Genomic DNA, 12,383 nt, shown 5'->3' on the forward strand with positions numbered 1-12,383 from the left:
ATAAAAAGCCCCCCGGTAGCGCCCCCTAGAGGCAAGGCTTCTCTCTACACACAACCTAGACCACCAGAGCAGACCAATTCGTTCTGAGAGCCTTGTGTTCTCCTTAGCGGGGGCTGAACGGAGCGTTACTGTCAGTTTAACCCCATTCTGACCTGAGATCAGATTCATACGAGGTTTTCCACTGGACACACACACTGGTCTGATGAACCCATTCTGACCTGAGATCAGATTCTAGAAATGTCAGTCGCTCTTCGATTATTCAAAAAATAGCAGACCTACAAGCTCGTATCGCGCCACTCGGTGGCGCGATATGAGCTTGTAGATCTGCTATTTTTTCAATAGATAAAGCATAACATGATGCCGACACCAAAATGGGTGCCCGGTCAGAATGCGTTAAGCCTGATTTAGTCTTTGTTGTCGAGTGGCAAAAGCAGCCCATCTACCAGCTCACACATTGCACTGTATATATCTGCTATTTTTTTTACATTTTTTTATATATATATGTTTATTGGTAGCAGGTTTCAACAATTTAAGTTCAGTTTGAAGTAACATACCATTTTCTTTTCCATTTTCTCCCTCGCCCATCCCTCCCCCCCACAGTTATCGTCATCATTAAAACAATATAAAAAAATTAACAATAATAATTGGGTAGAGACATACAAAAACGACAACCATGCATATTTGTACAGTAGTACACAAAAAGTAACAATAAGTTAAGCACAGATGACAAAAACTATATAAAAAAATAAAAAAATAAAAAAATAAAAAAATAAAAAAATAAAAAAATAAAAAAATAAAAAAATAAAAAAAATAAAAAAATAGAATTATAAGTTGGGTTATTCGAGTTCAAAAGACAGTTGTCATGCATCACGTTGTCATACATCACCCTCTGTTATAGACAATTCTATCATTATGAGAAAGCAAAAAAAACAAACACCTAGTATTGACTCAATTAGTCTGTCGGAAGTACTCTCAAATTCTCTAAGTAGGTAATAAAATGGTTGCCAGCTAGAAAATAACCTTCCTGTTGAACCTCTATATCTGCTGTTTTTGGCATGCGACACCATCACACAAACGGCATAATTATGAATCATGTCGAACTGTGAGGCTGTTTGTTTGTGAAGGTTTGTAGTCTTATAGAATGTTTCCTTGTCCTCAGGGGTCCACTAAGTCATTGTTTTGTAGTCTTATAGAATGTTTCCTTGTCCTCAGGGGTCCACTAAGTCATTGTGTTGTAGTCTTATAGAATGTTTCCTTGTCCTCAGGGGTCCACTAAGTCATTGTTTTGTAGTCTTATAGAATGTTTCCTTGTCCTCAGGGGTCCACTAAGTCATTGTTTTGTAGTCTTATAGAATGTTTCCTTGTCCTCAGGGGTCCACTAAGTCATTGTTTTGTAGTCTTATAGAATGTTTCCTTGTCCTCAGGGGTCCACTAAGTCATTGTTTTGTAGTCTTATAGAATGTTTCCTTGTCCTCAGGGGTCCACTAAGTCATTGTTTTGTAGTCTTATAGAATGTTTCCTTGTCCTCAGGGGTCCACTAAGTCATTGTTTTGTAGTCTTATAGAATGTTTCCTTGTCCTCAGGGGTCCACTAAGTCATTGTTTTGTAGTCTTATAGAATGTTTCCTTGTCCTCAGGGGTCCACTAAGTCATTGTTTTGTAGTCTTATAGAATGTTTCCTTGTGCACTTACTATGAGACCCTGCAGATCATGTCTGTGTGTCTGTCTGTGTGTCTGTCCCGCTGTTACACCACCCGCCCGCCACCAGAGGGCGCAGCTGTATCACACAAAACACACCCACGCACACACGCACTCACACACACACACACACACACACACACACACACACACACAACTTAACTTAAAAAAAAACTTAACTTAAAATGAAAAAGAAAAAACTTAACTTAAAATGAAAAAGAAAAAACTCAACTTAAAAAAAACTTTAAAAACACTTAACTTAAAAAAAATCTTAAAAAAACAAAAAAACTTAACTTAAAAAAAATCTTAAAAACTTAAAAAAACCACAAAAAAACTTAACTTTAAAAAAAAACTTTAAAAACACTTAACTTCAAAAAACTTTACTTCAAAATAAAATCTTAAAAAAACACAAAAAATAGAACTTTAAAAATAAAACCTTAAAAAAGTATGTAATTTATTCTAATTGTTGTTATTGCCATTTACGAGCTGCGTTCGCTTCCCGCGTTTGCGCGTCTTACTTGTAGTCTTATAGAATGTTTCCTTGTCCTCAGGGGTCCACTAAGTCATTGTTTTGTAGTCTTATAGAATGTTTCCTTGTCCTCAGGGGTCCACTAAGTCATTGTTTTGTAGTCTTATAGAATGTTTCCTTGTCCTCAGGGGTCCACTAAGTCATTGTTTTGTAGTCTTATAGAATGTTTCCTTGTCCTCAGGGGTCCACTAAGTCATTGTTTTGTAGTCTTATAGAATGTTTCCTTGTCCTCAGGGGTCCACTAAGTCATTGTTTTGTAGTCTTATAGAATGTTTCCTTGTCCTCAGGGGTCCACTAAGTCATTGTTTTGTAGTCTTATAGAATGTTTCCTTGTCCTCAGGGGTCCACTAAGTCATTGTTTTGTAGTCTTATATAGAATGTTTCCTTGTCCTCAGGGGTCCACTAAGTCGTTGACCTACACCAAACAGAGGAACACACTACCCAGGTGAGAAAACGCCTTTCTGTGTTAAAGGGACCCTTTTTGCCAAAACATATATTATGTTAATGACGTTTAGAAGCTTTAGAACACTTTCCTGGGTGTCTTTATGTGTGTAATGTGTGGTTTTAGATATTTTAGATTGTAGCAGTGAGCCCGGTGTCTCTGATGTCATGGACACTGGGCTCACTTTACTTCCTGGACTACATGTGGTCTCAGTAAGACAGCCCTCCCCCTATCCACAAGGAGGAGCAGTGCCCCCAAAGCATTATGGGAATTGTAGTCCAGGAAGGAAGTGAGAGCCCTTTAACTGTGACTTTACTTATCTGTGTGACCGTGCCAGTGTTATTAACCCATTGTGGACTGAGGCCGAAAAAGGCTTCTGAATCCTAACTTTTTTCTGAAAAAACCCATGTTTCTATATACTGTATGTCAGTGGTGCTCAACCTTTTTCATGTCAAAGACCCCCAGAATTATCTCCATTGGGCCACGGACCCCCATCTCAAAATATGTATTTCCAGGGACCCCCCAGAAACAAATATTTCCGTTAATTTTTTTCGCTCGGAAATATATATTCAAAGATTTGCGTCACATTTTCACGATAAAAAAAAAAATTTGCAGACCTACAAGCTCGTAGCGCGCCACTTTTTCAATATCTAAATTATAACATAATGCTTTAACCCATTCTGACCGGGCACCCATTTTGGTGTTGGCATCATGTTATGCTTTAGCTATTGAAAAATAGCAGATCTACAAGCTCATATCGCGCCACCGAGTGGCGCGATACGAGCTTGTAGGTCTGCTATTTTTGAAAAATCGAAGACACTTTTAGAATCTGATATCAGGTCAGAATGGGTTAATAATGAAACTGTCAGGATGTAATAGACATTTTTAGAATCTGATCTCAGGTCAGAATGGGTTAAAACACCAACAGGGGTTCCCGTCCAAAATGGCTTTAATCAAGGTTCCATGTTCATTGTCACAACACATGATCATACAATTCAGCCGGTATAGCGAGGCGGTTTCATTAACACTGAGGGTTTGTTTGTGTACACATTTACTTTCATCCCTCTCCTTCAGTCGTCCCACTTCTTCTGCCCATCTAAGGGCCTATATTTTACCCGCTGTTTCGGCGCTGTAGTGCCGAAATGATTTAGGCTCGTCAGAAATGTTCAGTAGCACCGAAGAGACGACTTTAGGACGGTCCCCTCAAATGACGTCACATTGTAGGCTCACGCCGAACTGACTTTTATTCGGCTTTAAAATAGGAATATGAATCGCCTATCATCATCAGCCTATAGACAAAATGATTAGAGGTTGCTCCGACCGATCGGCTGCGATTATACCATTTTAAGTCAAATCAGATATATCGTTTTCCAATCTTTGTGACAGGCCTATAAACATTCTCCCCTTTTTCCACACACACACACACACACACACACACACACACACACACACACACACACACACAGGAAGGAACAGTTTTGACCTCGGTTTCGACATATAATAATTTTAGAAACGTGTCCCCTTATAATGCACAAGATCGGTATCAGTATCGGGCTATAATCAATCGGCCGATTTGGAGGAAAACAATCGGTGATCTGGATCGGCCCCCAAAAGAACCTGACCGCACCTTTAAAAATCATGCACACATTGACCTTGATCTGGCATCCATGTAACCAGTGTTGTTTTTGGCAGCAAATTTCTATTTTAGTTTTTGTCGTAGTCTCTCTTGAATAGTTTTCATTGAGTTTTAGTCACATTTTAGTCACCTGGAATGTTTTAGTGTTAGGCTAGTTTTAGTCATAAGATTTTAGTTGACTAAATCTACAGTTGATTTAGTCGACTAAAATTTATTTTGGCGGGCCTTGATGTCGTACGTAATGACTCATTTTACACTTGTTGAAAATAGCCGATCTACAAGCTCACAACTTGTTGTCGTGAGCTTGTAGATCTGCTATTTTCAGCATGCAACCAAGTGTAAAATGACTTCTACTGGATCTCTTGTCCACTAGTCCCTTCCTAACATTTTAGTCTAGTTTTTATCTGTTGACGAAATTGTCAATACATTTAGTCTTAGTTTTAGTCATAATAGCTCAGTTTTCATTTAGTTTCCATTTAGTTTTCGCCGGCGAAAAAAGGTAGTCTTAGTTTTAGTCGACAAAAAACAACACTTTATGTACCACAAAACAATATGTCTCCTGCTAGACAGCACGTTGTCTCTGCTCATCAACCCATTTTGGGTCGGGAACCCCTTTTGGTGTTAGCATGATGTTGTGCTTTAGCTATTGGAAAAATAGCAGATCTACAAGCTCGTAAGCGCGCCACTCGGTGGCGCGCTTACGAGCTTGTAGATCTGCTGTTTTTGAAAAATCGAAAGAACCACTGACACGGCAAACACAGCTTTCTCAGAAAACCGTCAGGATGTAGAAGACATTTTTTTAGAATCTGATCTCAGGTCAGAATGGGTTAACCATTGTCTCTCTCCTCCTACCTCTCTCTACCTCTCTCTACCTCTCTCTCTCTCTGGTGTCCAGGAGCTTCAGCGTGGACCGCGTGATGGAGCGCGTGATGGAGCGCCACTACGACTTTGACCTGACCTACATCACCGAGAGGATCATCTCCGTGTTCTTCCCCCCGCCGCTGGAGGAGCAGCGCTACCGGCTCAACCTCAAGGAGGTGGCGGCCATGCTGAAGTCCAAGCACCAGGACAAGTTTCTGGTGAGGGGGGGAGAGCCTCTAGGAACTGTGATTTTTAAAGGACCCCATGTTTTTGATAAGATCTCCAGATCTCTGTTTGATGCGTGTGTCCCTCCGTGCCCAGCGTATATGACGTAATGACTACTTGTGCTTGATATGGCAGTGGTGGTGTCAGATTACATACAGTACATGTGTACATACATGTATACACAAGTAAGACGCGCAAACGCGGGAAGCGAACGCAGTGTGTGTGTGTGTGTGTGGTTGTTTGTGTGTGTGTGTGTGTGTGTGTGTGTGTGTGTGTGTGTGTGTGTGTGTGTGTGTGTGTGTGTGTGTGTGTGTGTGTGCTACAGCTGCGCCCTCTGGTGTGTGTGTGTGTGTGTGTGTGGGTGTGTGTGTGTGTGTGTGTGTGTGTGTGTGTGTGCTACAGCGGCGCCCTCTGGTGGCGGGCGGGTGGTGTCACAGCGGGACAGACAGACACACACACAGACATGATCTGCAGGGTCTCATAGTTAGTGCTCAATGGGTTCGCAATAATAGGGAATGAACTGAAACCAGCGTTCCCTCTGTTGGGAATTGATTACATATGAAACGGTCACCCGTGCGTTTCGGCCCAGTCCCAGTGTCTGTAAACAAATAAATGGTCTATGAATAAAGTCACGACACCGGCGACTCTGACGAGGCAGTATTGCTTTGTGATCAAAATATTTGAGATTCTTTTAATTTTCCTGAAAAATGCATATTTTTAATTTCCTGAAAAATGAACACTTTGGAGTCAAAGGACAACTTTAGTTTTTTTCAACCAAGGTTCATGTTTTAGGTTGTTATTAGAGAAACTAAAAGGTGAGTGTTAATTTTCTTTCATTTGCTGCTTTCTTTCGTTTTAGGGATTTTAGCTCTTTTTGACAGGGGGGCGGGGGCATTCGAGCATGGGGCTAAATATGTATTTTTTTTACCAAATTTGATGGTGATTTATTTATTTATTATTTACTATAGTCCTAATAAACCCCAGGAAATTACATCTGGCCACAGAAGATCACATGATCTACTGAATGTGAAGGTAGCCTACTGGGGGAAGGCTTATACTGTGGCTCAATATGTCAGTTTGTCACATTCAGTAGATCCTGTGATCTTTTCTGGCCAGATGTAATTTCTTGGGGATTATTAAGACTATAGTAAATAATAAAATAATAAATCGCCATAATATTTTGTAAAAAATTACATATTTAGCCCCATGCTCGAATGCCCCCACCCCCCTGTCAAAAACTGCTAAAATCCCTAAAACGGAAGAAAGCAGCAAATGAAAGAAAATGAACACTCACCTTTTAGTTTCTCTAATAACAACCTAAAACATGAACCTTGGTTGAAAAAAACTAAAGTTTTCCTTTAACCCATTCTGAACGGGCACCCATTTTGGTGTTGGCATCATGTTATGCTTTAGCTATTTAAAAATAGCAGATCTACAAGCTCATATCGCGCCACCGAGTGGCGCGATACGAGCTTGTAGGTCTGCTATTTTTTGAAAAATCGAAGAACGACTGACATTTTTAGAATCTGATCTCAGGTCAGAATGGGTTCATCAGACCAGTGTGTGTCCGGCGGAAACCTCGTATGAATCTGATCTCAGGTCAGAATGGGTTAAGTAAGTGGTCTCTACCCGACAGCAGAGATATACAGCTTATTGAAGATCTTTAGAGATTGTATTATTAATCTTCGTGGTGTTTTTTTTTTTTGCCTTACATAAATCATATTACATAGGCTACTGTACAACGTGGAGTTGTACACGCATGCTTCTACTCTTCATTTAGGTACTCTCAAATTGGTGGATAGATATGATCATGAGTCAGTCTTACTGTATACGTGTGTCAAATGTGTGAAGTTGTACAAGTACACCTCTGAGATGAAACCAATGGTCTTTTCAGCTCTTCAACCTGTCTGAGAGGAGACACGACATTACTCGACTGAATCCAAAGGTACAGTATCGCTATACCATCTCCTTTCATTTGATTGTATTAGCGTCGCACACATACAGTAGACCAATACAAAAATCTACATTTAAACACTCAATGTTTTGTTTAGCTGCTATAGCGTCTTTCTGCCATGCATTTCTATGCTAAAGATGCACTGAGTTGCTCTTCTTTCCCAGTGCCCGAGCATCGCACTCCAGCGCTTGTTTTGTTTTGGCTGAGCGCCGTGGGGTGGCTTTATAAAGCAGACAATAGTTTAACCTTTTGGAGAGGAATGCCGGTCATTTGATCCTTCTGATTGTGTCTTGACAGTATAAGAATCCAATCCGATTATAGCGTGGTGGCACTGTAAAAGCACCTACCCGCACCACCACCGCAGAGTCTCTAGGGTTCCGTGTTTGGTGGAGGGAAGCCGGGCGGGTGAGGGTGATATTTTGTCAATGCACGCACTCCTACGACCTACAGTACGGGCTACTGTATGGGGCGGCACCTAATGTCACTCCTACGACCTACAGTACGGGCTACTGTATGGGGCGGCACCTAATGTATCACTCCTACGACCTACAGTACCTTAGAGTGTATATGAATAGAGACGGCACCCGGAGGAAACCCTGAGGTCGAAATGGACATAGTGGTATTGCAGCGTGGCCCCCGAACACATGAACGCGCCGGTCCGTTGACTATCATCTGTGCACGTTCACGACGACACCGTGAACGCCGTTTCAATACGTGAACGCGCCTGGAACGCACGTGAACGCGCGCAATGATATAGTCAACGGACCAGCGCGTTCATGTGTTATAGGGGCCAATCCATCCCAGAATGCAATGTGTTCCTATACCCGGAAGGAGGAGTGAAATCTGCCACTTGAGTTTAACCCATTCTGACCGGGGCACCCATTTTGGTGTCGGCGTCATGTCATGCTTTAGCTATTGAAAAACAGCAGATCTACAAGCTCATATCGCGCCACTCGGTGGCGCGATACGAGCTTGTAGGTCTGCTATTTTTTTGAAAGATCGAAGAGCGACTGACATTTTTAGAATCTGATCTCAGGTAAAAAAAACGCAAAGCGCAAAACGGCAAAACGAATGCTTGGAATGGATTCAGCATCATGAAAACCCCCTAGATTGACATGTCACATGCTACTTAAAGCATGATGAAATATTGCCCTTTTTTTGCCTTTTATATAGGTTGTTAATGGTATATGGTCACAGATTATGCCAGTCATGAAAATTGCTCAATATAATGCAAGTTTAGCATCCGGCAGTTATACTAAACATTTCTAACATAAAACGTCTCTGTATACTCTCAACATGTCCGCGTTCACATTCTGGCTAACTAGACTATAAAAAGCTACCATTTCCTTCATTTTCTCAACACTCCGCAGTTCAATCAACCCCCCCCCCCCCCCCCCCCCCCAGAGTTCAATTTAACATAATGAAAAACATTCAACATTCAACATATGTCAACCGAGCGTTCTATAACCCCTTGAAACATCTGTGTCTCTCTCTCTTGCTTCTCCTCTCTCTCTCTCTCTCTCTCTCTCTCTCTCTCTCTCGCTCCCTCTCTCTCTCTCCTCCCTGTCCCCTCCTCCAATCACCGCGCGCCACGGACCCTCCTCACCCCCCCCCCCCCCCACCACCAGGTCCAGGACTTTGGCTGGCCCGACCTCCAGGCCCCGCCGCTGGACAAGATCTGTGCCATGTGTAAGGCCATTGAGACGTGGCTGACCTCCGACCCCCAGCATGTGGTGGTCCTCCACTGCAAGGTCAGAGTTCAGGGGGGGGGGGGCGAGGGTCAAACCCAGGGGTGGGTGGGTGGGTGTTATGGGGTTATAGCCCAGTCCAGAGTCCAGACAGATGCCATATATATATAGCGCTTCCCACCACACTATCACACATTCTTACAATGGGAACTGTAACTATATAGCTTTGTTATATGGAACTTTTTTTAGATTATTATAAGGGCTATATTTTGCGTAGTCTTAAAGGACCACTTCACCACTTTTCAACCTTCTTTCCAGTGACATCATCATCAGGCAGATTTTCTTTTTAAACAAGATTCTTTTAACAAAAACGTTTAGATTTTCATTATCGTGAGAACGATGGCTTCCATTTTCGCATTGCCACTTTTCAGGACTAGAAAGCCTGCCGTTTCTATTAGCTTGTATTCCCCATCGATGATGTCACTGGAAGACGGTTTCCTGAACTGCCCGCAGCCCTCCTATGAGACACAGACCGAGTAGAAAGAAATTGCGCCATTTTTTTCATGATTATTTGTGAGAACCTACTATAATGAAGATAGGTTGAAAAGTGGTGAAGTGGTCCTTTAAGGACCAGGTCTTATTCCCTAATCTTGAGTAAACTAAAGACCTGGAGGCGTGATCAATGCTCTTTGGCCACTTCAGAATAGCCAAATGGCATTGACCACGCCTACAGGTCTTTAGTTTACTCAAGTTAGGGAATAAGACCTGGTACTTAAGACACGCAAAATACTTAAGTCTTGAATGCTGTCGGGACACCTTTGGTTCCAATGTATCCAAATGTATGTGTGATATTTAGTGACGAGCTCTTATTTATTTATTTTCATTGGTTAAACATTTATAACAAAACCCATATAGACACAACTTAACCTCTTTAGAACTGAGGACGGTACTATTACAAATGCCTTCTAAATCCTTAATGACATTCATTCATATTCAAGATTTGCGCCACATTTTCACGATTTTTTCAAAAAAATAGCAGACCTGCAAGCTCGTGGCGCGCCACTCGGTGGCGCGCTACGAGCTTGTAGATCTGCTATTTTCCAATAGCCAAATTATGACGTGATGTTTAAAACACCAAAAGGGGTTCCCCGCCCCCCAAAAATGGGTTAACCACATTCAACCTGGAATCCCTATGTTATTATAGGCAAACATTAAATGTTTTCTTTATTTTATATATTCAACATTCTGCACCGACTCTTATCATACAATGAAATATAAAATAGGCCATTCGTTTATGAGAAAATGTAAATACAGTAGAAGAGATATGGAGATGCAATGTTTCTGCTCGACGACGACGTACAAAATCAGGCATCTCAGTCTTTCCACTGTTCTTTATTGTCAAACTGTGTTAAATCATCACTTACTTTAGCATTAAAACGTGATGAACAGAAACAAACCAGATGAGGTTTTAGCATAATGTGCCACCGAGTGGCGCGCTACGAGCTTGTATAGGTCTGCTATTTTTGAAAGATCTTCTATCTTTGAATAATATATAACCGTCAGGATGTATAGAAGACGTTTTTTTTAGAATCTGATCTCAGGTCAAAATGGGTTTAAAGGTAGGCCCGGACAGGTTTTACAATTTAGCCTAAATGTTCAAAAACACTTTTAGCTAGCTCTCTACCAAAAAATAGTGACCGTGTGTGGTTGACTAGTTAGGATGTTCTAATACTAAAACCAGAGCTGCTGCTGCTGCTGTGGTTGTGCAGGCTCGCTCCAGAACATTCCAGCTACAGACCAGCGACTCTTTCCCAGACACGCATCATGCCAAAGAGCAGAGGCTGCTCCATGGGAGCGCCAGCATCTGACGGCGGAGTTAATTTGTCTCGGAAGGGAAAGAGAGACAGACAGCAGCAAGTTAACTGGAAGTCTTTCTGTATACTGTATACTGTATGGCCCATGTGGTATAGTTCAGCGCTGACCACGTTTTTGGTTATTGCGGACCGCAGTGGGGGAGGGGAAGGGGAGGGGGACGTTTCTGTTTGGAATCTAGACCTGGAATGTCTTGTGTGGAATGTTTCAGGAAGCAGGGAAGCACCCCAATGTGAGAAAACAACAAAAAATAACACATGGGAGGTCAAAACTCAAAAGTGGTTCTATCTCTCTCTCTCTCTCTCTCTCTCCTCTCTCTCTCTCTCTCTGAATCTTTCTTTGGCCTTTTATTTTGGCCCTGGAAACCATAACAACAACCTCTTAACAAATGTAGTGATATTAGCTGGCTCGCTCTCTCTCTCTCTCTCTCTCTCTCTCTCTCTCTCTCTCTCTCTCTCTCTCTCTCTCTGGTCAAGGCTATATCATAATAAAACAAACATCTTTTTCTCACTGAAACTCCCCCTGTGGGCGCTGAAGCAGGAAGAATCAGCTGTTTTGATTCTGATTGGCTGGTTATACCGTCACGTGACCGGTTGTAAAATTCCACCGATAACACACTCCTTCAATCACTTCATATCATTCGCAGGTGATGCCACGTCTCTATTATAGCTGTACTGGGGGAAGGGGAGCGCTTGATTGCTTTACAAACACATGCCGTGCGGGCGTGTGTATAGCTCCGCCCGGCTCATACGACTGTGAATGTGTGGCTCCAGGCAGCCCCCGTAATGAACATCAAGCGCTATTCTCCCGTCACACATAGGCTATACTTGCCGAGCAAAACAAGGAAGTGATGTGGCTCGCTCTATAGTGGAGCAAAGCATAGCTATACTTTTGCGAATGTAATAGTTTTATTAGGTTAATATGCTATATGTTTAACCCATTCTGAACGGGAACCCATTTTGGTGTTGGCGTCATGTTATGCTTTAGCTATTGAAAAATAGCAGATCTACAAGCTCGTAGCGCGCCACTCGGTGGCGCGCTACGAGCTTGTAGGTCTGCTATTTTTTGAAAAATCGAAGAACGACTGACATTTTTAGAATCTGATCTCAGGTCAGAATGGGTTAAAATCAGACCAGCGTGTGTCCAGTGGAAACCTCGTATGAATCTGATCTCAGGTCAGAATCCTACAACATGATGCGTCCCACCTCATGTTCTACTTCGTCTTCTCTCCCCCCCCCCCCCCTGCAGGGCAACAAGGTAAAACGGGCGTGATCATTGCAGCCTACATGCACTAAAGCAAGATCTCCGCGGGGTGAGTATGTGTGTGTGTGTATGTTTGCGTGCGTGCGTGCGTGCGTGCGTGCACGGGGATGTCCAAAGCATCTCTTTATACACTGCCACTTCATTAACCACAGGAACCACAGTGTCCCTGTCTTCTGAAAGAATCTATATTTTCAAAGATTTGTGCCGCATTTTCAC

At 42.3% G+C, this 12,383-nt stretch overlaps 1 protein-coding gene across 1 annotated transcript in view; it reads left to right on the forward strand.

Annotated features, from left to right (window-relative positions):
• The window catches only part of LOC310861386 (tensin-2-like), a 104,272-nt gene that overhangs the window by 63,414 nt on the left and 28,475 nt on the right, over positions 1-12,383 (forward strand). The window contains exons 6-9 of the mRNA XM_083768806.1: positions 2,622-2,671; positions 5,200-5,383; positions 7,285-7,335; positions 8,973-9,123. Of these exons, the coding sequence (XP_083624932.1) occupies positions 2,622-2,671; positions 5,200-5,383; positions 7,285-7,335; positions 8,973-9,123 (436 nt within the window). The remainder of the gene's footprint in view (positions 1-2,621; positions 2,672-5,199; positions 5,384-7,284; positions 7,336-8,972; positions 9,124-12,383) is intronic.

This window comes from Protomyctophum parallelum (assembly GCF_964188405.1).
Source record: "Protomyctophum parallelum genome assembly, chromosome: 7".
NCBI classification, from domain to species: Eukaryota; Metazoa; Chordata; class Actinopteri; order Myctophiformes; family Myctophidae; genus Protomyctophum; species Protomyctophum parallelum.